General features: G+C 52.0%; 3 protein-coding genes across 5 annotated transcripts; 2 read left to right on the forward strand and 1 right to left on the reverse strand.

Annotated features, from left to right (window-relative positions):
• The first annotated feature begins 1700 nt into the window (after nucleotides 1–1700).
• On the forward strand, nucleotides 1701–4709 carry GPD1 (glycerol-3-phosphate dehydrogenase 1). Its single transcript, XM_010222519.2, has 8 exons — nucleotides 1701–1741; nucleotides 2064–2241; nucleotides 2406–2546; nucleotides 2771–2909; nucleotides 3743–3855; nucleotides 3935–4168; nucleotides 4354–4460; nucleotides 4599–4709. The coding sequence occupies exons 1-8, from the start codon at nucleotides 1701–1703 to the stop codon at nucleotides 4693–4695; spliced, it is 1050 nt and encodes a 349-aa protein (XP_010220821.2). The 3' UTR covers nucleotides 4696–4709.
• Nucleotides 4710–7226: 2517 nt separating this feature from the next.
• Nucleotides 7227–7512, forward strand: COX14 (cytochrome c oxidase assembly factor COX14). Its single transcript, XM_088520713.1, has 2 exons — nucleotides 7227–7271; nucleotides 7346–7512. Exon 2 carries the CDS (start codon nucleotides 7354–7356, stop codon nucleotides 7510–7512), a length of 159 nt encoding a protein of 52 aa, XP_088376839.1. The 5' UTR covers nucleotides 7227–7271; nucleotides 7346–7353.
• Nucleotides 7513–8566: 1054 nt separating this feature from the next.
• CERS5 (ceramide synthase 5) lies at nucleotides 8567–24058 on the reverse strand. 3 transcript variants are annotated; one of them, XM_088520654.1, is made up of 11 exons: nucleotides 23832–24058; nucleotides 18878–18983; nucleotides 17109–17239; nucleotides 16072–16129; nucleotides 15617–15667; nucleotides 14833–14925; nucleotides 13377–13505; nucleotides 12976–13082; nucleotides 10951–11107; nucleotides 10110–10139; nucleotides 8567–8872 (listed from the first exon to the last, which is right to left on the reverse strand). In XM_088520654.1, exons 1-11 carry the CDS (start codon nucleotides 24020–24022, stop codon nucleotides 8720–8722), a joined length of 1206 nt encoding a protein of 401 aa, XP_088376780.1. In that variant the 5' UTR covers nucleotides 24023–24058; the 3' UTR covers nucleotides 8567–8719. The 3 variants fall into 3 exon arrangements, with proteins under 3 accessions (XP_088376780.1, XP_088376777.1, XP_088376779.1); XM_088520651.1 differs by lacking the exon at nucleotides 10110–10139; XM_088520653.1 differs by lacking the exons at nucleotides 8567–8872; nucleotides 10110–10139 and adding an exon at nucleotides 10143–10211.
• Between the last annotated feature and the right edge of the window lie 389 nt (nucleotides 24059–24447).

Genomic DNA, 24447 nt, shown 5'->3' on the forward strand with positions numbered 1-24447 from the left:
ACCAACCTGGCCACTTGGTTTCCCTGTAGTGGGGAGAGCCGTGCGGGCGTGCGGCGAAATGGGCTCATTCCGTTGGGACACTCACCCTGTGTCAGTGTTATGGGGACCAGAGGCTCCGTGATGTGGATGTGCGGGGCAGCGGGGCGGTCTGTGGGGATGGACGTAACTCTGAGCATCTGTGTTGGGTTTCCTCGCTGGAGCTCCCAGGGTTCCGGGGCTGCCGGAAGGCCCAGCATGGATCAGGAGTGTACAGGTAGATGTTCTCAACCTTGGGGAGTAGCAGCCCAGATTCCTCTTCCTGGAATGAATTAATAGTGAATTAATTAATGGTTAGGCGTAAGAGAACGGTTTCTCTTAACCTGAATCTCAGTATTTCTGCTTGGGACTGAAATGCAAAGGAACTCGAAAGCCAGTTGGGTTTTCTTGGAGAGAGCTGCAAAATCATGTTACTGACGACCCCCCTCAACTCCCAGCTGTGCGGGGTGGCCGGGAGGCTTCTCTGACCTCGGGAGCCGGTCTGTCCTGCTCCCCGTTTCCGTGTTGCTACATGTCTGTGAGTATTAGACTCTCGGCCCCCTTTTCCTTTGCCCCCTTCTGAAGCGGCTCCTCTGTGGTACCGGGGGCAGGTGTTGGTGCTGCCGAAGCAGCCCCTGCCTCCTTGGGGTGATCACACGTGAAGGATGCTCAGTACTGCGTAGGCAAGCGTAGCTGTTGCAGAGTAACTGCTTTTCTTAACTGATCATTATGTTTTTTTTTTCCATGGACCAAATTTTTTTTGTACTGTATCCTTGTAGACGTCACCCAGTTTTAATAAAAGCCTCCTGCGAAGGGAGCTGGGCTGCCTCCTGTGCTGCTGCGTGCGCTGTTGCGTCTGCTTCGCGTGCTTGCCGACAAGGACAAGTTATTGCCTGCCTTGTTCTCCCTCTCTTAAAGCCAGCTGGGATAACAAACGGGAGAGATGATGTTCTTTACGCATTAGCCTTTATACAGCGCCTGCCTTTGCAGTGAGAGCTCTTCGCAGAGCCTTTGCGAATTCCTTTTGTGGGCAAGAGGCAGCGTAACCCGAGCAAAACTGGGAACGCAGTGGCCAAGCGCCTGATAAGATCTGGACAGCCGCATTTCCACCCTCCGCGCTGCCTTCTGTGAGCCCCACGGGCCTTGCACAGAGTGGTGGAAGAAGCTATTACAGTTTATGCTCTTGGAGCTGTGTTCAAAAAGGAAGGCACTGTTGGCCAAAGTGCTGCTGGAGCCCCACAGAGGTGGTGAGCAGGCGAGGGCAGCGTGAGGCGGGCAGAGCCTCCACCTTGCTCGCGGGCCGGTGTCCTCCGTGCACGGAAAAGGGCATTTGGCCTGAGGTTGGGAGCGAGCGCCGTGCTCTGCGCCGGAGTGAGCTCCATGCACCGGGTTCATGTTTCTTGCTTGGAAAAAAAAGGCTCCCGCGGCTTGGGAGGATGGATCTGTTTCCTTGCAGCACCATGGGGAGGGTGGCTGGGCACCGGTGCCCGCTGGCTCCGTTGGGATCCCAGCTGTTCCACCTTGGCCTGGGGGCTGGGGGGGGACTCCGCTCCGTGCCCCAGGCGGAGCCAGGGGCGGGTCGGGGCCGCCCCTGCTCCGGCTGCCCTGAAATAGCGCGTGGGGCTGCGCGGCGCTACTGCCCGGCTGCACGCGCTGCCCGGCCGTGCACTGCCCGTCTGCGCACCATGGGCGGCAAGAAGGTCTGCATCGTGGGCTCCGGCAACTGGTGAGCGCCGCGCGGCTCCACGCTGCTCCCTTCTGCTCCGCTCTGCTCCCTTCTGCGCTGCTCCACTCCATTTCGCGCTGCTCTTTCTGCTCCGCTCCACTCTGCTCCGCTCCACTCTGCTCGCTTCAGCTCCGCTCCGTTCTGCACCGCTGCACTCTGCTCCTTCTGCTCTGCTCCGTATCACTCCACTCTGGTCCCTTCAGCTCTGCTCCGCTCCGCGCAGCTCCCCCTGCTCTGTTCCACTACCCGCGCGCAGCCCCGCTGCCCCGGTGTCCCGGTGTGACGCCGGCCCCGTGCCGCCGCCTCCACTCTGCGCGCGCAGGGGCTCGGCCATCGCCAAGATCGTGGGCAGCAACGCGGCGCGGCTGGGCACCTTCGAGAGCCACGTGAGCATGTGGGTGCTGGAGGAGGAGGTGGGCGGCCGGCGCCTCACGGACATCATCAACACGGAGCACGAGAACGTCAAGTACCTGCCGGGCCGCAAGCTGCCCCCCAACGTGGTGGGTAAACGGAGGGGACGGAGGCCTGGCCGCGCCACCGCCCTAGCCTGGTGCCCCATTGCCTGGGCTTGGTGCCACGTGTCCCCCCGTGCCGGGGCTGCCGCAGCGCCGTGCTCTGCGGCACCGAGGGAGCAAGCGCGCGACGCCGCTGCCGTCGGCCGCAGGTGGCGGAGCCGGACCTGCTCAAGGCCTGTGCCGGGGCCGACATCCTGCTGTTCGTGGTGCCTCACCAATTCATCGGCAAGGTCTGCGACCAGCTCAAGGGCCACATCAAGAAAGATGCCATCGGGCTGTCACTCATCAAGGTGTGCGTGGCTCCTGGGGCTGTCTGGGGAACCCGCACGCGGAGGCTGGGACAGGGGACGCGCTGGCAGGGACAGAGGCTTTGCAGGGACCTGGGCGGGGTCTGTGTGGGGGGATCCCTGTGTAGACCCTTGGGCCAGGCTGAGGTGCAGGGAGGGAAGGATCCGGGTCGGTGGGTCCCTCGGAGCGGGACATGGGACCAGCTCCATCCCCGGTTGCGTCCCAGGGGGTGGATGAAGGCCCAGAGGGGCTGAAGCTGATCTCCGACATCATCCGCGAGAAGTTGAGCATAGAGATGAGCGTCCTCATGGGGGCCAACATCGCCAACGAGGTGGCGGACGAGGAGTTCTGCGAAACGACCATTGGTGAGCGGCGCGGCGGCACCGGCGCAGGCCCCCCGCTGGGCAGGGGCTGCACGCCCCACTCCCACCACGTGCAGATGTGTCCAAGTGCTGCTGCCACCACGCAGGGACAGCGCTGGGCTCTGCTAGGGCACCTATCCCGCCAGCTGGGCGCTGAGCCCTGCTCCAAGGCAGGAATGTGCCCAGTTCCCAGCCCTCTGCCCTTCTCAGAGTGACGGAGCAGCGCGAAGGCCTGTCGGGCCTGGGGGCCACTCCCAGGGCTAAGCTGAGCCCCCCCTAGCTCTGCTTCCCGGGTTTCTGGGGACGCTCACCTGGATCGCGGGTTGTGGCCAGCAGGGCTGCTTCCAAGTTCAGCCAGTGACTGTTGCTTGTGTCCCCCGTCCAGCCTGTGACTCACTCAAGGCATCCAAAGCCAAGGGAACGGTTTGCCAGGTCGGGAGCTATGGGATTCAGGCTGTCCCTAGTTTCAACGCCAGCCGGGACTGCAGGGGTTATCACTCAGAAACGCTCCTGCACAGGGCAGGGCCCAAGAAAACAGCAGTCTCCAACCCCAAGTTTGCAACCTCTGAAGACACCTTTAATCCACTGGGCATGTGTCCCTTTTGTCCCGCTGGGATTGTCCTGCTCTTGGGAGAGCTCCAGGGCTGCAACCTTGCTCACCGCCCCCGCAGCATGTTGGGCACTCCACGTACCTGCAGATGTTTAGCAAGATGCAGGAGCTGGGAAATGGGCTCCTCTGCCCGCAGCACCTCCCAGCTGCAAGAATGGGGCCGGCGCAGTGGGATCCCACGTTAGGACCCGCCATCACCCTCCTCCCGCTCCCGTTGTCCCGGCAGGTTGCAAGAACACGCAGCAAGGGCAGATCCTCAAGGAGCTCATGCAGACGCCGAATTTCCGGGTGAGCGTGGTGCAGGAGGCTGACACCGTGGAGATCTGCGGGGCGCTCAAGGTGCGTGAGCTGCTCGCGGGACGTGCTCGCTGAACAGCCCTCGAGGGGCCGATCCGTCCACGGCGCCATCCTCTTGCAGAATGTCGTAGCCGTGGCGGCCGGGTTCTGCGATGGCCTTGGCTTTGGGGACAACACCAAGGCTGCTGTGATCCGTATGGGCCTCATGGAGATGATCGCCTTTGCCAAGCTCTTCTGCAAGGGCCCCGTCAGCTCCTCCACGTTCCTGGAGAGCTGCGGCGTCGCCGACCTCATCACCACCTGCTACGGAGGCCGCAACCGCAAGGTGGCCGAGGCTTTCGCCAAGACGGGCAAGGTGAGCGGGGCAGGGCGGTGCGAGGGGCTGCCGGCACCACGGGACCAGCCCGTGATGGGGCTGCAGGACTGGCACGCAATGGCGTCCAGGACCAGCTCATGATGGGGCTGCGGGACCGGCCTGCAATGGGGCTGCAATGGGGCAGAGGATGCGGGTGCGACTCGCTCCCTGCCGCCTCCCTCCAGTCTATCGAGCAGCTGGAGAAGGAAATGCTGAATGGGCAGAAGCTGCAGGGGCCACAGACATCCGCCGAGCTGCACCACATCCTCAAGAGCAAGAAAGCAGTGGACAAGTGAGTGCTGCGGCCGTCTCGCCTCACGCGCCGCTGGGATCTTTCCTGCAGATGCGGGAGGGTCACCTGCTCTTCCAGCAGCCCTGTGTGTCCCCGGGGAGCTGGAGGCTGGCGATGACTCTGTTTGTGTGCCCGCAGGTTCCCTCTCTTCACAGCCGTGTATCAGATCTGCTACGAGGGCAAAGCTGTTGCTGACATCATCAAGTGCCTTCAGGACCATCCTGTGCACATGTAGGGCAGCTCAGCTGCTGCCTGCGCCTCTCTGCTGCTGCTACAGCTTTGATGGGAGCCAGGGCCTCCCAGGAGCCCCCGTGGAGCCCCGCAAGGGCAGCGGGTCCTCAGGCCGGGGCTGCTGCCTGGCGTCCGCAGGAGGTACCTGCGGCTCCTCTCCTCCTTCTGCAGTGCTCCTCCGGCTTCCGCTGCTGCCTCGGCTCCGTCCCGAGGAAGGCTGGGCGTCCTCCTCCTCGTGTTTCCTCCCGCTGTGATGGCTTCGGCTCCCACTGCGGCCCTGCCTGTCACCACAGGCTGCCTGTGTGGACAACTTGATTCTTTGCCAGCCATGTGAGGGCAGCTCTGGGGCCTCTGAACCCCTTGGGAATTCCCTCGTGCTGCACCCTGCTCCCGCAGGGAAACCTGCCCCACGCGGCGGGGGCCTCCGGCTACATTGCCATGCGGCTGCGCCAGCCCCACATGCCTGCCAGGCCCTGGCACCCCTCCTACCTCCCGCCCGCTTGTCCTCTGTCGCTTCGGCAATGCAGGGACCAACTGCCCCCAACTCCTCCCGAGCAGCTGGCCGGCTGTGCTGCCCGCGGAGGGGCCCTGCCAAAGCAGTTGGGCCATGTGGCTTCCACGTGAGTGTCCCCAGCAGCTTCCCCCTCTCCGGCTTGTCCGCTCCGCGCCGCAGCCCAGGATCTGCTCCGCATGGAGCTGGGCCGAGCGAGCTCATTTCCCCAGCTTTTCCTTTCCCTCGGCTTTTCCCTGAAAGCTGCCCCCCAGCTCAAAGGGCAGCACCGGACACGCAATCCCTGTGTGGAGCGGGGAGAGGCCAGAGGTCTCTGTGCCTCGGGCCGTGCCGGGAGCCTTTGGAACTTGCCCCTTGTCTGCTGTGCAGCTCTGTGCTCCGCTGCCCCTGCGCTCCTGTTTGCTCAGGCCCGCGTCCAACAGCTCTGTGATCCCTGCCGGGGCCAGCACGCGACAGCCACAGCTCCAGCTCCCAGTGCCGCTGGCCCTCAGGCTCGCAGTGTAATTTATGGATGTTTAGAACAATAAATCTGGGCGGGGAGACCCCCCCCCCTTTGCTCTGTGATTCCAGTGCATCCTTGGCTGGGGCTGGTGGCTGCTGCCTGTGCAAAGAGGGGGGAGCAGAGCCCTGGCTGCTCCCTGTAGCCCTGCACCGTGTGCAGAACTGGGGAGAAAACCCCCATGGGCATCACAAAATGTAAGTCTCCCCTTGGCCTTTTCTCAGCAGGGCTTCTGGTGCCAACACTTGCCCGTAGGACTGAAGAGGGTTGAGACTGCAACGCTTAATTGGGTGCAAAATCCTTCCCCTGCGCTGTAGGGCCTGCAGGAGCAGGGCCCCAAGGCTCCCTGCATTTGAGCTCTTGGCTTCCAGGGAAAGGCCCTGTTAGTTTAATGATCTCTCGCCACCTTCCTCTCCCTGTTGGCCTTGCCTCGTCCCTGTCTTTATCTGAAATACGGTCCACCCTGGGTGACCTTTGCGGTGCCATCAGCCCTCCGCTCAGCCACTTGCTGGGGGAATTTAATCTGCTTGTGTTGCAGTTGTTTCTGTGCCTTTTATTAGACGCGCATTCTCGCCGGGAACGCTACGACCTTTAAAGTCAACTGAGCCATCAGTCAGAAGGGAGCCAGCGGCGGCTTCCTCTCTTGAGGAGCTTTAATGAGGTCAGAAGACAGAGAATGGTCCGTGTCTTCCGCAGGGCCTCGTGCAGCTCCCGGCTCCATTGTCTTGAGGTGTCAGGACAGGAGCTGCTCTGAGCTTTCCCTCTGCGCAGGTCCAGCCTCTCCCAGGCTGGCAGAGATCCTGCTGGCACCTGCCTTGAGTTACAGCAGGGGCTGGAATTTGGCTCTGGAGTCGCAGGTAGTTGTTAGACGAGCTAACATGGAGGAGCTGCGTGCGTCCCCGCATGGGAGGGCGTCCCTGGTGCAGAGCTGTTCATCCCGCGCTGCCCCTGTAGCCACTGGCAGCAGTTTAGGGGCCATGCGGGCAGCTGAAGCCCTCGCTGCGAGGCCGCATGCGGCTGCCGGGCAGGCTAGGCTATAAAAAGGCTTCCCTTTGCCATTTGGAGTTATGTTCCGCACACTCAGCACGCCCCGCTCCGCACAGGCAGCGTCGCCGGCCCGGGGGCGAGGAGGGGGCCGCCGGCCCCGCTGTCCCGGGCACAGCAGCGCGGCCTCCCCTGCCTCGAAGGCGCCGCCCGGGCCAGGCAGGAGGGGCCGCCACGGCCGGGCCGGGCCGGGCCCCGGACCGCGGCCGCCTCGCGGCGACGGCGGCGCTGCCCCGGGGAGGAGCGGAGCGGAGTGGCCCCGTTCCCGCTCCCGCCCTGAGGTAACGTCGCGGCGCTGCCCCGGGGAGGAGCGGAGCGCGGGCCGCAGCTCCGCGCCGAGGCCGCCCCGTTCCCGCTCCCGCCCTGAGGTAGCGTCGCGGCGCTGCCGCCTCCCGACTTCCCGCCGCCTACAAGTCCCAGCAGGCAGCGCGGCGCCGCCGCCACGTGACAGGAAGAGGCGCGCGGTCGGAAGCGCAGCGCAGCGGGAGCCCCGCGCCGGCGGCTGCGGAGCGCGAGGCGGCAGCAGGTACCGGGGGTGCCGCGGGGGGTCCCGGCGGGTCCCGGGGGCCCGGCCGCGCTGAGCGCCGCCCTGTGTTGCAGGCACAGCCATGGTGTCCGCCAAGCAGCTGGCCGACGCGGGATATAAGGCCTTCTCCGGCTCCATGATGCTCCTCACGCTCTACGGCGGCTACTTGTGCGGCGTCCGCGCCTACCGGCTGCTGCAGCAGCGCCGCGCGCGCCGCGCCGCGCCCGCGCCCGGCGACTGAGCGCCGGCTGCAGCGCCCCCGCACCCCGGCACGGGCAGAAAGCGGAGCTCAATAAACCTCATAACGTGGTTCCTGCGGGCGGCTCCCTCGCGTTTTTACCCACTCTGCTCCCTGTGCTCCCGGCGGAGCAGGACCCGAGGCTCAAAACACGAGAAAGGGCCAAACGTTTCAATGATTTTATTTCCCAGCCCCCCCATCACACGAGCCCGAGGCGTTTCTGAAGCATCTTTTAATCGGAGAGAAGAGTAAACAACCGTATAAAATGGTTAACGACTCAAGAAGCTTCCCCCATTCTGCTCATGATTGATGCACGGGTCTTGCGTGGCCCCCCGCCCCGTACCATTAAGTTAAGGAAAAAAAGAAGAAGCAGCGGCAGCCCCACTGCAGCCGCTGTCCCAGCCCGGGAGCACCAGGGGCTGGAGGTGCTGACAAGCAGGACTGAAACGTGGAGCAGGGGGACGGTTGGAGCAGCCCCCCAGCCCTGGTCCCCTCCTCGCCTCCCTCCTCTGGGAGACAGGAGGTCTAGAAAAGTCTTCAAAACAGAGATTTGTGACAGAAAAGATGCATTAAAAAGGCAGGTAGTGGGAGGGTGTCTCGAGGGCGCTGAGCAGAGCCCCTGGCTGCCCCTCCGGGGGCCGTGGCGGGGCTTGCAGCACCAAAAGAGGCAGCGACCACGCGCCTGGGCCCCGCGGCAGCAGCGAGGCCCGGCTGTGGCCTCCGCAGAACAGTGTGTGGTCGTAGCCCAGCTGGGCCGCTGCCTGCCGCGCACATCGCTCGCAGTGGGGCTGAGGAGGCTCTGTGGCAGCCGGGAACAGCGGGAGCACGGGGGCTCTGTGCTCAGAGCGCCCTGGGGGGATGGCGGGACCTCCCCTGGAACAAACTGTCTGGTCCCATCCCCGCTTGTTCCATCTTGAGTTGATCCTAGTAAAAACCAGTTTATCACAAACACCTCCACATCCATAAGGACAATGATTTAAGTACAAAACGGCTTAAAATGAAATCTGCAGCTTTGTTTTTTGCCCCAGTAATTGGCTTTATCCCTTCTGTTACATAAAGCCTCTCACTGGTCCAAGCTGTACTCATTTCAGATTCGCTGGAGGTTTCTGGGGAAGGGGTATCTTGATTAAAGATCACTTGGGAATGTGGAGCTCAAGACTTCTAGACATTTAAAGACAAGTTCGTGTTTGCTCAAGGCCAACCCACAGTTCTACTCCTCTTCTGGCCACTGGCCACTGGCCACGTGGCCATTAACACGGTTGGAGCCATTGCTTGAAGTGCTGAAAACTCCTTTTGTGCTGTTAGAAGTGGCATCCTCCTCTTCGGAGCTGCTCTCTACATCACTGCGGTCATCTTTGGATACCTAAACGTTTCGGATGACATTTGGAAGCGGGGAAGGGAGGAGGGGAGATGGTAAATTCACAGGAAAGAGCAGTTAGAAGGTGGCGTCCACAGGATTAACCAGCCCCCATCAGCTACAGTCACCTTCTGTATTTGATTTGGAATCACTTCAAATTGGCGAACAGGAACTTGTAGCCACATACAGAGGCAAGACACAGAGGTTGGAAGAGGCAGTCTAGAAATACGGTTTCATTTCCAATACCCTCTGCACATGTTAGGTGAAAGCACTCCAGGTTTTGGCTCTTGCCAGAGCCACAGAGGGCCCTGTGGAGCCGGCCTCATTCCGGCCGGAGCGCAGACACTTTGCTGAGTGCCGCGGGAGGGCAGTGTCCGACACCGAGAGCCAAGCACGCGGCAACAGGCAGGCCATAAACCCAGCTCTGACTGCAAATGAGCACCCTGACTGCTGGCTCAGGGCCACAGCCATAAACTCGCTGCTGCTGAGAAGCCACCGCCTGAACGGACCCGCTTTTCATGCCCCGTGGCCGGCGCCTCCACGCCTGCAGCTAAGAGCCCTCCTTTACTGAGCACGCGAGCACCTATTCTATGGCGAGTGCATTTCCAAGCTGGGCTCGAGATTTAATTCTACTCCGCCTGCTTTGAGCTGGGATGATGGGTTTTGAACAGCATCAGACAGGAAGCTTTCAAACCGCAGGAAGAGCTGGCAGAAGGCCAGGCCAAGTTAATGATTTCCAGGATGGCTGACAAGCCCCTTGCCTGCACTGCCTTGTGTGTTGCCAAAACTTTGATATGTTTCGCCACTCCCCTCCCGCGCTGGAAGTGCAAAGGGTCACCATAAGGAAGCAGACATCCCTCCACATGTTTCCCATGTCTCAAAATTATTTGGGGAACAAGTGACCGTGCTGTTCCTGTACTCCTCACCAGAGCGCCTGCCTTTCTGCTGGCCTCTTTCATTGAGCAGAGTGTTAATGTGCACTGAAAAGACCCAAGTTTGGGGACTTTTAGCTGTGTGCCTGTAGTAGAAAGATATAAGGTCTCACAGCCAGCTGACAGCACAGGAGAACAAACTACAGGACCCTGCTTTAACCTTTGCAAAAATTAACTATATCAGCCAGGAAGACAAACATTTAAGAGAAGGCACAACCCACGTGAAGCCCCAAGACTGTAACTTTGCACTTAGCCTAAAAAAAGGCACAGATATATTTCAGTGTACAAACAGGAGCAGAGATTACACTTACATGCAAAGGATGAAATTGTCCAGCTCCAATCTGGCACAGAGAAAAGGAGTGAGAAAAGAATGAAGAATACAGAGCTTAGAGTCCTGTCTCTGGCTAGGTCACCTGGTCAGGAGAGAAGCAAGGAAAGGAAAAGATGTAGATCTCAAGGTAAAGAAACAGCCTCACAGGCAGAACTAAGACATTGCAGTAGCAGCTGGAGGGAACAGATGATAAGATCATGTGCATACTCCGAAACATGGCAATCACTGCCACACACAGCTCTGATAAGCAAAGCAAAATAAAGCAGAGCCTTAAGAGAAACTCAGATCCGAATACCATATGTCTGGCAAAAAATGGCAGTTTTGCTAGCAAAACAGCAGTAGCTCTGAAGGAGGCAGCTTCTCCTGCTGGATTAGCTGTGTGTCAGAGCAGCTGAGTAGCCCCTGGAACACACAGAATCCCCATCACAGCCAGCTGAGGTGGAGAAGGTGGAAGCTTAAACAACCATCCTTTATGATAGTTCTGAGAGACTTCTGCAGCTGAAGTTCTGAACACAGCGTGTAGCATCCACCACCACCCCTACTAACCACTCCTGAATGCAGTAAGAAATGACGTTCACCTGCACGACCGGGGCAGAGAGGGAACCATCCCTGCCTTGGGCTACACCTGGCAGGTGAGTCTGCAGAGCAACAAGCGTAAAAATAAAAATAATGCCCCCCCCCCTACAGAGCATTCCTGATTCACGGATCTCGGAGCCAGGACCATCCCTCATGGATGGCAGCTAGCCGGCTTTGCTGGCTGCCACGATTCCTTCACAGAGCTTGTAAAAGAGAGGACGCAGAAGAGGCACGAGCAATCTTACCTTTCCCCGCACAAGGGCCTTGTAGGCAATGCGAATGATGAGATAGGACCAAATAATATGCAAGATCTGCAAGGTTATCAAGAGGCCATTGAAGAGCCACCATGAAGGGTAAGGGCCGATGAGCTCCCAGCTTTCAAATAAGGTTGTATTCAAAATCCTAGAAGAGATCCAGAAACACATTAGAGAGCAGCTGCTCTTAACATGGCTCTAGCTCCACATTTGGATGACTGGCCAGATGCAGAGCAGTTTTGTATCTCTTTAAGCATCTGCTGCTTTTCTCCTGTCAGAGTGGTGATGCCTCTAGTCCCTCGCCAGGGTTAAGAGAGAGGCCAAGGCTAATTAGAAGCATTTGAACGGAGCAACAAGCAGAAGATGTTCTACAGTTTGGTTACATATACAGATCTGTTGCCAATTTGCTTCCCAACAGCACCAGTTTTTATAACAACTTTGCAGGAAGTGATGTCAAACCACACTGGTCATCAAAACAACCGTCAACAGATTCATACTCGGGCAAACTTCACCCATATATAAAGAGCAGGAAGGAATTTTGTTCCCAGGAGGCCTCTCTCATGATGCGCTAGTCCCTTCCCTCTGATTTTTATAGATTCCTCCTGCCAAGCTGGGGGAGTGGGAACTGCTCTGTGGACAAAGCATCGCGCATTCCTTCATTAATGCTTTGCTGCTGTTCTTGTCACAGCGATTTATTACTAGCACTTAAGTAATTTGATAAACACTTTAGACTTTATGAAGTAGAGAGGTGTGGAGAGACCTTTAAAGATGCCATTAATTTCACATAGCTTTTAACATTTCATAAGAAAAGAAAAATGAGCTTTCAAAGAAGAATCCACCTCCCCCACACAAGGTACAGCTGCAGGAACATCTAATTCGGAGTCAGTTTACAGTCGAATTACATACAAATTCCAGAAGTCTGCTGATGTTTCATACTACTAATTAGGGAAGGGAATATGCACAGAGTGCAGTAGGCTCTGCGATACCACAGAAAATGTGCTAGATTTCTCTATGAAGTTGAGGAATTACATTACAGCCAGTGGAAAACACATTAAAGATTTACAGGGTTGCTGAGTGCTAGAATGATGGCAGAGCATCATCCCACAACAGACACAGCAAGGGAAACACTGGCAACCGTCTCAGCTGACAGTGGAAGGCGGCCTATGGAGACATGAGTACCAACGTTATTTCTTACCCGAATTCCCTTGATGCATTTACTGGAATAAAAGTGAGAGCTTTAATTGCAATCCTGATACCAAAATGTAGATTAAGTGCCATTTCTCCCACATTTAAGGCACTCAGGTTGGGAATGCAGGCTGACCACTGCCCATGAAATAAATGTACAGAGCAAAACCCAAACTGAATAATCATCAGCTGGGACCAGATTTTCACTACATCTTCAGCAGAACAACTAGACAACACATCACCCCAAGGAAAACCTCACAAGCCTGTTGGGGTGAGAGGGAATCTCATTAGAGGATGATGAGCTCTAAGCCATTTACCCCAGCTTTTACCACCAAAAAACCCAAGACCTATTTCAGGCTCCAAACAATCAAGGCACAAGGATAGGACAAGAGCATTATAAGAGATCAGAAGAGGCAACGATGACTCAGACAGATGCTCAGAAATCGAGTTTACCTCAGGAGACCGTGCCTCATTTGTAAGTCTATTTCCAAAACTCCTTAAAAATCAGGAGCAGCAAACAGCTCGAGTCTTCCAGAAGAGACAGCAGCTGACTCAGCTCCTGCTAATAGGCACTGTCATCACTTCGTAGCCAGAGGAGAGGGGGCAGCTGCACCTGAAGATTCTAATTGTTTTTCACATTCCCTCAACCGCCTGTTGAGAGGCTTCTTCACACACCTAGTTCCAAAGCAGGTTTGCTCCAAACATTTACAGTGTCTGCGGCTTCGGGCTGCCTCAAGGGACAGGCTGGAGCACTTGCAGGACATCTTAATGCACCGGCTTTGCTCAAAGGAGTGGAAGAACAAACGAGACTCTACAGCTCACGGCGCTTACCAGAAAGGGAAGATGCCCAGTCGTGTCACAATGAACACAATGCCAAAGAGCATGAAGAAGGCATCACACAGACGTTGGTACTTGGCATAATTGGCGAGCTTTGCAGCCTGAAAGAGACAGGAAACATTAAAACATTCATTCCCTTTTGTGCACTCATGTAATTACCAGGCTGTAGAGCGCTGATACTCTCAAACTGTCACGTTTCTAAGGCGTTTGGAACATTTAAGGATTATTCTTAGTACTGAAGCAGTTACGAGGAAGAGCTGACAAGGCAGGATGAGCAGCGAGGTTTTATGGCACGTTTAATGCTGTTTATCCAAATGGGAAAGTCGGCTTGCTCCCTCGAGAGCACACGAGCACAAGGTACACAAAGATTAGAGAGGAAACAAGCAGCAGCTCACCTCTAAAAGGAAATCTGATGCATCGTGCAGGCACAGCACCAGAGTCCCAACCCGCACCATATTATTCATGTAAGAGAATGTGATGAGTCCAATTGTAGCCAAATGATGGAGAAACATGATCAGGAAGTCCTGGAAGCAGAAAAATGAATGAAGAACCTTTGGCTGGCAAATACAATGGTTTGAAACAAAGCCCCAGAACTGACTAACTGGGGTCACAGGACTACTTTAGTTCAAACTCTGACTCCACTTTTATATAAAGAGCTCTCACACAGCAACACCCATCATCACTAGATGTTCCAGAAAAGTCTCAGTCCTAACGTTTGCGCTCCTGTAAAGTAAGAGCTCTCCAAACCCAGGCACAGCACAAGTCTCCCTGGCACATATGTGCATGGCAGAGGTACGTGTGACTGCAAACCCCACTGAAAAGACTGACAGGACAAGGTAGGCTCCTTATTTTTGGCTCCTTTTGGAACTTGGCACAAATTTTAAGTACGCTGCTGTTACTGTTGTCAGTTTGCAAAAGCCTGCCAGAGCAGAGCAGGCAAAGAGCTCGAGATAAGCTACTACATTTAAAAAAAAAAAGGGGGTACTATGCACAAAAATTCAGGGCTTCTTTTACAGTTGTGCTGCTGGATGCAACACTTGCACTCCCTGTGGGCGCCTTGCCATGTTTGCAGTGGGGAGTGTAGTCCACTTTGTTAAAAGTCAGAGTGCAAAATTAAATGTTTTATATACAAATATTGGTATATACAGCCAAAAAGTGGCATCAGAGCTGCTGTTAGTCACTTCTTTCCTGCAGCTCCGAGCTCTCCTGTGGCGCCAGCCTCACCTGCTAATATTTCAAGATTGAATAATTCCCAGGCAAACTTTTCTTTTTGAGCAGTTGGTGCAAAAACTGGGATAATTTACTACATGGCCATTTGTATGACAGAAGTAATAAGCCATGATTTACTGTGAACCGTTTTCAACAGTAATAATATGTCAAATCCTAGAATGCAGCACAATGGAATTAGATTCCAGCAGTCATTACCAGTCCTCATTCTGCTGCACACATGGATGAAGAATTACTTTCCAAAAAAACACTTATTATTGCTTTAGTGTTTGCCATTTGCTTACCCTGCTCATCAAGGTAATGCTCAGAGTGTCTTATTTTCATGTTTTCTTGCAAGCCTTCAATCTATTTTTATCAACTGTTTATTGGGAGGTACTGAGTGATTCCTTCTTTCCTGGGAAGGTGAAAAGGACTCTCAAGGCCAGCTTCCATGCCAGGCCTGCCCTACCCTTTCCCCCAGGACTGGGGGGGGGACTGCAGGAGGAGTCAGGCTGCTAAAGGATGTGAGTGAGGAGGAAGGTGTAGATATTACTGCGCTTCAGCTTCACTGGCCACACACACTGACATTTTCTGTTAGCCCCATCCATTCAGCAAAGTGGTTAGTGCAATTGTGGTTAATCTCACCTTCCGCTTAATGTCTGTAAACTGAGAAAACATGAGAGACCAATAGAAGGCCAGCTCCAAGATATAGTAATAATAAAGCCTGGATGTTAGAGGCTGAAAAACAAAGACAGCACAGTTAAAAGACAAAAATACTTCAAAATTTACATTAAAACTCATTTTTCCCCTTCCTTCCCACCCCACTCTGTTCTTCCAGAATGCTGAGGCATAAGTTAAAAGGTCCAGAATTAAGGTTTAGTAAAAACAAGCTTAAGCAACAGAAGTCTTACTATGCACTTAGCCACACAGACTTGTGTGGCTGAATTTTATTCTAAAGGGGCAAGATTCCCTTCTCCATGCGTACAATTCATACTGCAGCCTCTTAGGTAGGAAAACTAGACATTAAAACAGACTCTTTGGCCTCTATACAACTGTACTTGCTGCTCAAAGGCAAAAAAAGAAGATTGTAGCTAAGTTACTAGTAAATGTTACTACCATGATTTATGTGTAAAATACACATTTGATAATCTCAGCCACAATTAAATGTACAATGAATGTGAACTGAGTCAGTTCCATCTGAGGAAATAGTGCTGGTGAGAGCCCTAACCAGGCCTAGGGACAAAGAGCAAAGTGTCATCTCTGTGCCTTCCAAATAACCTTCCCTAGCTGCAAAGCTGACCTGGGCAGCAGCCTCTCCACAGAAAACAAGCAGCACTCAGGTCTACTGAGTTTCAATTAAAAAAGGTAAAAACTGGAAGAAGGACTGCAATCTAGCACAAGAGAACTGAATCTGGTGTTTATCTCCTACCTGAAAAGGGTAGTTGTACCAGCACTGTCGTGTGTCCCAAAACCAGGGTGCCTAAAAGGGACAGGAGAACAAAAAGTTACTATTCTGGTAGATTTTTCTCTGCTCTATCACCTACAGTACTGTTCCACAGAAACTTTCTCTCAGTTCTACCATCCATGCTAAATTTACTCTAAGACAGCATAGGGATTTAAAATATTCTTTCTGCAGACAAAAGTAAGCTGTAATACACATGGTAATTTCAAGAATTTGGTCTCAAGTAAGAAAGCATAAGGATGACTCCTGAAGATCACTAAAGCATAAGGATCACCACTAAACCTTTGTTGTTTTAAGTTAGGTGCAGAAGGGAAGACAGAGGTGATCAAACCTCCTAAATTTCAGCAAGATGGATGCAGCCCGCTACCAGGCCACACAGAACAGCAGTAGAGGCAGGAGGTGGGAGGGAACAAATAACTCACCGACCAGAGGAACTTGATTCCATATAAAAATATACTTAAATAAAATGTAAATCTCCACCTGGAAATAGAAATAAAATTAAACATATTAAAAAGAAGTTGTAACAAATGCTAACCAGAAAATAAAACTGGAACAACCATTAAAACAATTATATCTAACACCTGAAAAGGGTTAATCCAAATGGTAATTCTCCATTTGTAACCTTTTTCTATAAGAACAAGCCTATTTAAGAATTTTCACACCACACTAGTTCACATCAACAGCCATGTTTGAAATAAAGTTCAGAGTGAACGTGCATCACTCATATCTTGATACTGTATATTAAAGCACAACAAGAAAAGCCATAGTTATCCAGAAGGTATCCTAATATATGTATTCGTCCCTCTTACCTTGTGGCTTTAAGTAGATAAAATCATACTGGGGGGGAAGAATTAATATGAAGAAGATTACTGGAAAGGAAAGAAACCAGCACAGAAGAAATAACAAGTCAGGAAAAAATCACTTGGATGCTACTATGTTAACAGAGGCAACTATGAGTACTGAGAAAGAAATAAAGAACAAAAGAATGAACTGAAATGAAAAGAACAGGAATCCAAGAAGTGCCTGTGCAAAAGTGCAGGCATCACTGCATAAGTCCTAAGGACAGTCTGAGAAACACTGATCTACAACGTCACTGTGCAAACAGCAGACAAATACAATTACTGCAGCTGTGCGTGTGCCCCTGTCCCGCTCCCAGCCCCACAGCGGCGTCACCGGCCGCATCGCGTGGGCGCCACCGAGAGCTGCTCGTCGCTGATGGCCACGCAGCACCGAGTCCTGCGCAGGTGCTCTGCGTGTCACATGTGCAAACACAATATATTAAAACACTGAATTCTAAAGAGCCCTCCTATTTTCCTCTGTTTTTCTATATAAGAACTTCCACCAGCCAACCCGAACACACTAGTTTAAATCAACAGTTGACCACAATTTCACTTGGAAAAATAAACATTTAACTGGAGCTCTAAGATGAAGCCAGATCTTGGCTTCTATACAAACATACATGCTCTCACAAAATTTAGTGAGGGTGGTGGGTTTGTCCTGGTTCCTCCGATGCCGAAACCAGCGCTGGATCTTTCGAACATCCCAGTCTAGCTGCTTTGACAGGCCTTCTAACCTTTTTCCATCTGGAGACTGAAGGAAAATAAGACAAAGTGTCATTTCTCCTGCTTCTCAGCCTGCTTTAGTCTGAGAGTCTTCTCCTTTGTACTGAAATCAATAGAAGTGATGCACAATTAATGAAAAACGATCATAGAAGGAAAGCATTACGTACACATTATTACATTTCACCAGCACAAACCTATTACTACAGGTACTCATGTTTAATCTTCACTTACGACTAATTACTCAATTATTCGGAATGCTTTTGGTTTAACATTTCCTCATCTATTTTGCCATTTGACAGTGCATTATTACAGAAAATGCATTTGTTCTGTTTATTAACTTGGGGGAAGGAGTTTTTAAAATGTCCTGACCTACCTGTTAAAACTTGCAAAGCAACCCAAATAGCTCAGAATTCAAGATCAAAGCTGCACGTGTTTAAGGGTTGCTACTCCCTGTGAAGTTTCTTTAAATTAAAATCTTGGGACTTAACATGCAAAATATTTGCATATTCCAAAAAGGCATCATACAGATGGTGAAGTTTCCGTTATTTTTAAACTTTAAAAAAATCTTCTAACTTATTTATAGAGCTCCAGTTTCAGAACAGCAATGTAATCTTTCTTCTGTATCAGTGCCACCCTACATCCTACTTCTCCAAATACAAACCAGCAGCAGACACAAGCACAGTGGTACAGTTAAATGCAGCCCTGTTTTTATGAGCTAGTTACATTTTGCACAGCATGCTTCCTCGTGGCTTTCCTAAACACGAGTTTCAAGGACATCCCCTGCATAAAACTCCTCTGCAGTAATCGTAAGGGCCTTTCAGTTCCAAATATCTCAAAATGTTATGCTCCCAAGAGGGAAGTTTCACTAAGGTTTTTATATAATTTCTCTTCCATTCACCGAGCGCTTTATCTGCTTCACTCAGAATGAAGTTCAGCATCACCCGATCAAAACATAATACCTTCCATTTCATTATCTTTAATGAAAATCTATCGTACTGTTAGTGTTGATGTAACTGCCAACATTCAATAGAGGACAGACGGTGCAGCACTGTCATTGCACAGTGAAGGACTCCTGTCAACTTATGCTGAGCAGAAAATGGCCATAAGAACCAATCACAAGAAACTGCTATTGTCAGAGTTGAATGTCCTACCCTTTAGCAGGGCACACTTCCACTGACTGGATGGCTTTCCTTCTGTAACTGGCTACCAGTGGCAGCTGGTATCCTGAAACTGTACACAGCAAAAATGAGGGAAAGGCATTCGCATAACTAGCCAGTAAGACCAGCAAAGTAACACCTTTCCATAGAAAACAAAAAGCACCAGGAATTGTTTTGTAAAGCAAAAACTACTGCCTGTCACAGGAGTTACAACCCGGACAGAAAGGCAGATAGCTAAAGGAAAAAAAGACTCATGTCTTTCTAGAAAGAGAACATTTTTCGTTCAAAAAAATCCTTCTGTTTGTAAAAGCGCAAGTCAGGCATGAAGAGAATTTTCTTTGCTACGAGAAGGAAGACATGCCAGAGGCACAGTAAAAACAGAAGGAGCATGTTCCCTGTACATGCACACAGTAAAACCCAATTCTCTGGGGCAAGAGAAGTGCAAAATAACAACAAAACACTCTTACTTACAAGCTTTCACTTCTAGCAGAATTTGAAGCGTGACTCACCTTAGTGATGGATGTAAACACTTTCTCTAAAATTGCATTGGGCTGGGCTCTGTGAGGTCCACTGTCTTGAATGCCAAGGTTTATGGCACATGGCTTGGCAATAAACCTGAAAGAATTCCAAAGAAAGAACCAGATAAAAAAAAAGATATATATTTCCCTCCTTTTTGCCTAAATAACAATGACTTGTTCTTGTCACAAACACCAAGCCTGTCCAAGAAGCTTTTGAAGGTCTCCATCATCCTGCTCAAAGAAAGCTCTACAGGGCCACGAAAGGGGCTAGGCTTCACAGGCGAGGTAAGATCCTTTATTAGGCCAAGTGGTAATTATAAACAGCACACACAGCTCATGCATCTCCTAAACAGAAGGATTCAGCTGTACGGCCCTTGGTTGCAGGAGCAGGATGCCTTCCCCAGGGGATTTACAGCGTTCCAAGGAAGTGACAGGTCACCGAGGAGAGCCCGCCATGGGCACAGCCACTGCAGCCCTGCAAACAAGGTGCCCTATTTCCAGAGGCTTCTTGATGTCACACAGCTGCAAAAAAGGAAAGACGCTCAAGTAACAGTTCCTGAAGGACACAGACATCCTTTTCTTCTTTTTTTTTTTCCCCGTTGGAAAATGAAACTAAGTGGCTTATTTGCTTAGGGGGAGTGGGAAAGATGCAGGAAGTCACTCAGCCTAAAAGCCCTAGGATCTCCTTCATCCCCCTGAGACATGGATTCTGAAAGCTGATCTAACTCTTCGTGAATTTTGGAGCACAGACACTTTCTCATTTAAGAGACATTAACAACAAGACCATTTTTGCAACTAAAATGAAGGTATAGTATTCAAAATTAGGGTTTGTAGTATCTTTGCACTAAACTGGCCAGGAGATTAAAATAAACAGTGAATAAAAAAAAAATGTGTTCCTGGAAGATGTAAATTGTAGTCCTTGCCCTCTAAGGAGGGGAAACTAAGAGCAGCAAAATTAAAAAGGAGGAGAAAAAAAAACAGATTGATAAAAAGATTGATTTGGGAGCAAAGAACCTGTTAGAGAAGTAACAGACCCCGTGACTCTATAGCCCTCAGTCTGACTGTCCTTCAGTTTTTTTCACAGGCACTGCTCACTTCCACAGCCCTGGGAGGAGGCGGGGGATTAAAAAAAAAAAAAAAAAAGAAAAAGGAAAGCATGATTTCCTTTTAATTCAGCTCTTCCTCGCTCAAAAGGCTTAGTGCTTCCTCTGTGACCCAGACCACCAGCCAGGAATTGTGCTAAGATATTAAAAAATACTTGGCTGGAGCCTCATAAAAGTCTACTTTATAATCTTCTTTCTTACAGGATACACCACTGCAACAATAACCAAGAAGTATGCACATGCAATCACAGGATGTCAAATATTTTTATTTCAATTTGTGGGTCACACTGCTTGGAGTCTTATCAGAAAAATAATCCAGAGCTGGCCGAAAGATTGGGTCATTTTCTTCACATAAGAAAGAACGCCTGAAAAATCTACAGATACACCCATTTAATTAATTTCTTATTCACCCATTTAATTAATTTCTTATTCAATAGATCCTTTATTTCTTTTAAGAACAGGCATAAACAAGGCTGAATTATTAAGAAACTCATATTGGTCTATAGAAAATTGTAGAATTCAAAGCTTGATGCAGCAAGAAGATTGTTCAGAGGAATCATAAGCGACCAAGAAAGAAAAGAATGAGCAAGAGTGAGCCCCAGGTTATAGACACACAGCAGTCCTCGAGTTGCTCAATCACGCATGCAGGCGACCAAAGAGCAAAACAATAAAACCCCACAAACATTTCTAGGTGCACAGCAGCAGGCAAACACCAACGCATGCAAATAAATAAAGCCACAACGGTGGTGGTTGTCCCAGCCATAAAATGGGAAGGAAAAAAGATGGCAATGATGGATTTCATTACTTTAAGGAAGTATAACCAAGGACTGCAACGCAGTCTCTCCTGCTCTAGCAATGGCTTCATGCAACGGGACTGCAAGTACGTGTTGCGCCAGGGCTTCCTGCTCAGCTGCGAACGGGCTCCTGCTACAGCCGCTGGGCCAGGCATCCCGTGGAGGAAAAGATCTGCCTAAGCACCAGAGTTAAGCCCCGAAAAAGGTTGCCCAGAGGCTGCAGAATTTCTGTCCTTGGAGACATTCAGAACAACAGAACAAGACGGTGAGCAACTCGACCGAACCAAAGAGTTCGCCCTGCTTGGAGAAGGTGGGTGGACGTGACCTGCAGAGGTCCCCTGCAACCTAAATTATTTTATGACTCCATAAAATCTTTCAACTGCCCCAATTATTCCCAAGGTCAAGTTTCTGCCGCACCCTTCCAGTGAGGAATTATCTGCACTTACACACTTATATTGTTATTTTCTGAACAAGGATCTGCTCGTTGGCTGAACTTATACCTATTAAACTACCTTTCTCATGCTGGTTACCAAGATTGACTGATTTTGTGACTGACACCGCTTTTCACGTGCACTACAGCAAGCATCTGCTTCACAAACCTAACTTCAAAGTCCTTCTTAATGGAACATTCAGGCTTGTCTAGTAACTTCCTATTAGAGCTCTGAAAAGGAAGAGCAGCCCCCTAAATAGCAAGATTTATAAAGCCTGCACATCCTGGGGCTGGCTGCACTCAAAGACAGAGCCCATCTCTTCACAACCTTTTCACTTTCACCATACTAAGAACAGACCAGCTCATTCCACAACTGGCACCGACTTCCCAGGCAGGCCTGATGAACTAACATCCAGAACTGCATTTCTGCCAGAGCCAACAAAAGCTGCAGATCATCGCTCTGACCCAGGGAGTAACAAGAGCATCTATTAGTGAAGAGGCATTCCAGTGCAATCACAAGCATGTCATATGAGTAACAGGCTCCAGGTTTTCCCAGATACCTGCGAATTTCTGGGGGCAATATGTGTAGGGGGGAAATAGCAGCCAAGATAGCTGAGAAGAGATGAAAACGGACACAGCTGGAGGCAGAAGCCCATCATCTTATCTGCACAAAAATCCCCTCCCACAACTGTGCGTCACGCCCTTATCTTTCCCTATGTGTCTTGCCTCATCTCCATAGTCCTCACACGCTATTCCTCACACACAATCAGTGCAAGGAAGATTTTACCGACACCTTGACGCACAGGCTAATTTAAAATAGCATCTGTTAAGACAAATGCGCACCAATTTAACAAGTTACTCAACAGGGGGGAAAATGCACTTCCACACACTGAAGACTGCAAAAAGAGAGCAGGAAAGGGAGAAACTGAGAAAGAAAAGCTAAAACAAAAGAGCTACAATACTATATAATTCAAGCTCTGAGTCATCAAGCCCTACTGCCAATTGTGTGTCAAGGAAGCAATTTGACTTCATCATCCCCAAGGCTTGTACCAGGGCATGAGCACAATGGGATTTTATTAGACAAATATGATGTTTTACGACATGTTCAAAAGGGCAGAAGGAAAGAAGAAAGCATTTCTTATAAGCAGTATGGGCTTTAAAGCACACTAGAATTTACCCTAGGTCGTGTTCTTGCAATCTGCTTTTACTTCAGGGTACAACCACCCTATAGCAGAGACACAGAGGAAACAACCCTCTCAGCAACCAGGCCTCGGTCTTGAGGTTTCACTTTGCAGGAGGAAGACTTAACTTTCCATTTGACTCCTCTCTAAGTTAATAGTAGAAAGAATTTCCCAAGCCAGGGAACGCAGTGTGGACATTATGAGGACAAAATAAGCATTACCAGGAGGACTGTCTCATCAAGGTGCACTGCTCTGCTACCAATGTCTCACGCTCTACAGAAAAGAGACACTCATGCACTTCTTCCCAATAACATACGCAGACACATGAGGTCTGGGGGAAGTGAGGATCTTCCATCCTGATCCCTGCAACATCCCTCTAAGGGGGAATATCCCACCTCACAGCTTCCTTCCCTGGTCTGCTAGGGAGCACGGACATTTGGTCCAGACCAGCTCCAGGCTAGGATGACATTTTGGCACTGGCATGTATCTCTCTGTTCCTCAGTCCTCTCCATTGGTTTGAGCTGAGAATAATTTTATTAAGTGCTTTTTTTTTTTTTTTTTTTTTTAAGGGCAGGCTTTCAAATTTCTGTCCTACTCTGCTAACCTGCTTCATGTTTTGCTCCACAGCACTCCTGTCTTTTTACTCGGCCCTGCTCTCCTCTTGTCTAAGATCTGAAAGCTCATGAAAAAAAGTGCTACTTACAGAAAACCTGCAAAATAAAACTGACTGGATTGCCGCTCGGTTCATTCCTACAGGTCCTTTCACACTTTGAAATATTTTGGCCCTTTTTAAGATCAGATAAGCCTTTAATGAACCAGTTAAACGGGAACCCAAGGTGTTTTCAGCATGCTTCACCTAACGGTCTTCCTAAATAAGCAGCTTTGTTAATTAGAGCCGCGCCACGGCCCACGGCGCGTGATTCCCATCGCCAAGAGGATGCACCGCAGCCGCAAGCGAGGGATCGCGGCACACGGTTACAGTGCCTGGGTAAACCACATATTTAATATCTTCGCCCGCACGTGCTTCAGTCCTGCTCGAGACGCTGGGCACTGAAAGGGTTCAGCAACAGCCAGGGCGCGGGGCCAGGCCTGCACCTCAGCCGGGAGGCAGAAGGGAAGCAGCGCGAGGCCCTGCAGCAAGGGCCGGAGAATGGAGCGCCCTGGGCTTCACAGCAGCTCCTGATGGGATTTTCAGGATTAAACCACGTTTCTTTACCACACCGATTTTCTTTACTACACGGATTTTCTTTACCACACGGATTTTTATAATGATGGCACCAACACTAAAAATCTGCCGGGGAAGCGTCCGGCGGCGAGGCCTTGGGCCGCCCGACGGCCCCGCGCCGCTTCCCGCCGCGCCCGTTGCTAAGAGACCCCGGCGGTCCCGCGCCGCGCTCGCCGCCGCCGGCCCGGGGCGGGGGCGGGCCCCGCGCTCACCTCTCGAAGAGCAGCCGCACGGCGAAGATGCCGAGCGCCAGCGGGAAGGCGGAGAGGACGTGGCCGGCGCGCGGGTACTGCAGCCCGCTGCCCGGCTCGCCGGCCAGGTCGGCCCACGTCACGTTGTGTGGCAGCCAGAACCGCTCGTTCCAGAACCAGGCCCGCAGCAGCGTCGCCGCGGCCGCCGCCATCTTCCGCCGCCGCCTCCCTCCGCCCCCCCCGCCCGGCGGCCGCTGCTCAGGCGGCCACCGCAGCCACAGCGGGGCGGCGCTGCAGCCAGCGCGCATGCGCCGCGCGGCTGGGCGTGGCCGCTCGTTGAGGGGGCGGAGTCACTCGAGAAGGGGGAGGGGTCATCCCCGCGCCACGCCCGCCGCGGACCGTTAGCTCGGAGCATGCGCGTTGCCGAGCGCGTGAGGGGGCGCGCGGCCGCCCCTGAGCGCGGCGCGGGGAGACCCCGGGGCGCTCGGCGATCGCCTCAGAACTCGCTGAGGCGAGAGCGACGCCGGGGCGCGCGAGTGCGGGCGGGAAGAGGAGAAAATTCATTTTCCAGTCAGAAAAAGCACCCCCTGAAGCGCACGTTTCCGCGAGGAACCCGGTTATGTCGCCCAGGAAGGGC

Source organism: Tinamus guttatus, unplaced genomic scaffold (genome assembly GCF_059628265.1).
Source record: "Tinamus guttatus ecotype Peru unplaced genomic scaffold, ASM5962826v1 Tinamus_guttatus_pri_ptg000096l, whole genome shotgun sequence".
NCBI classification, from domain to species: Eukaryota; Metazoa; Chordata; class Aves; order Tinamiformes; family Tinamidae; genus Tinamus; species Tinamus guttatus.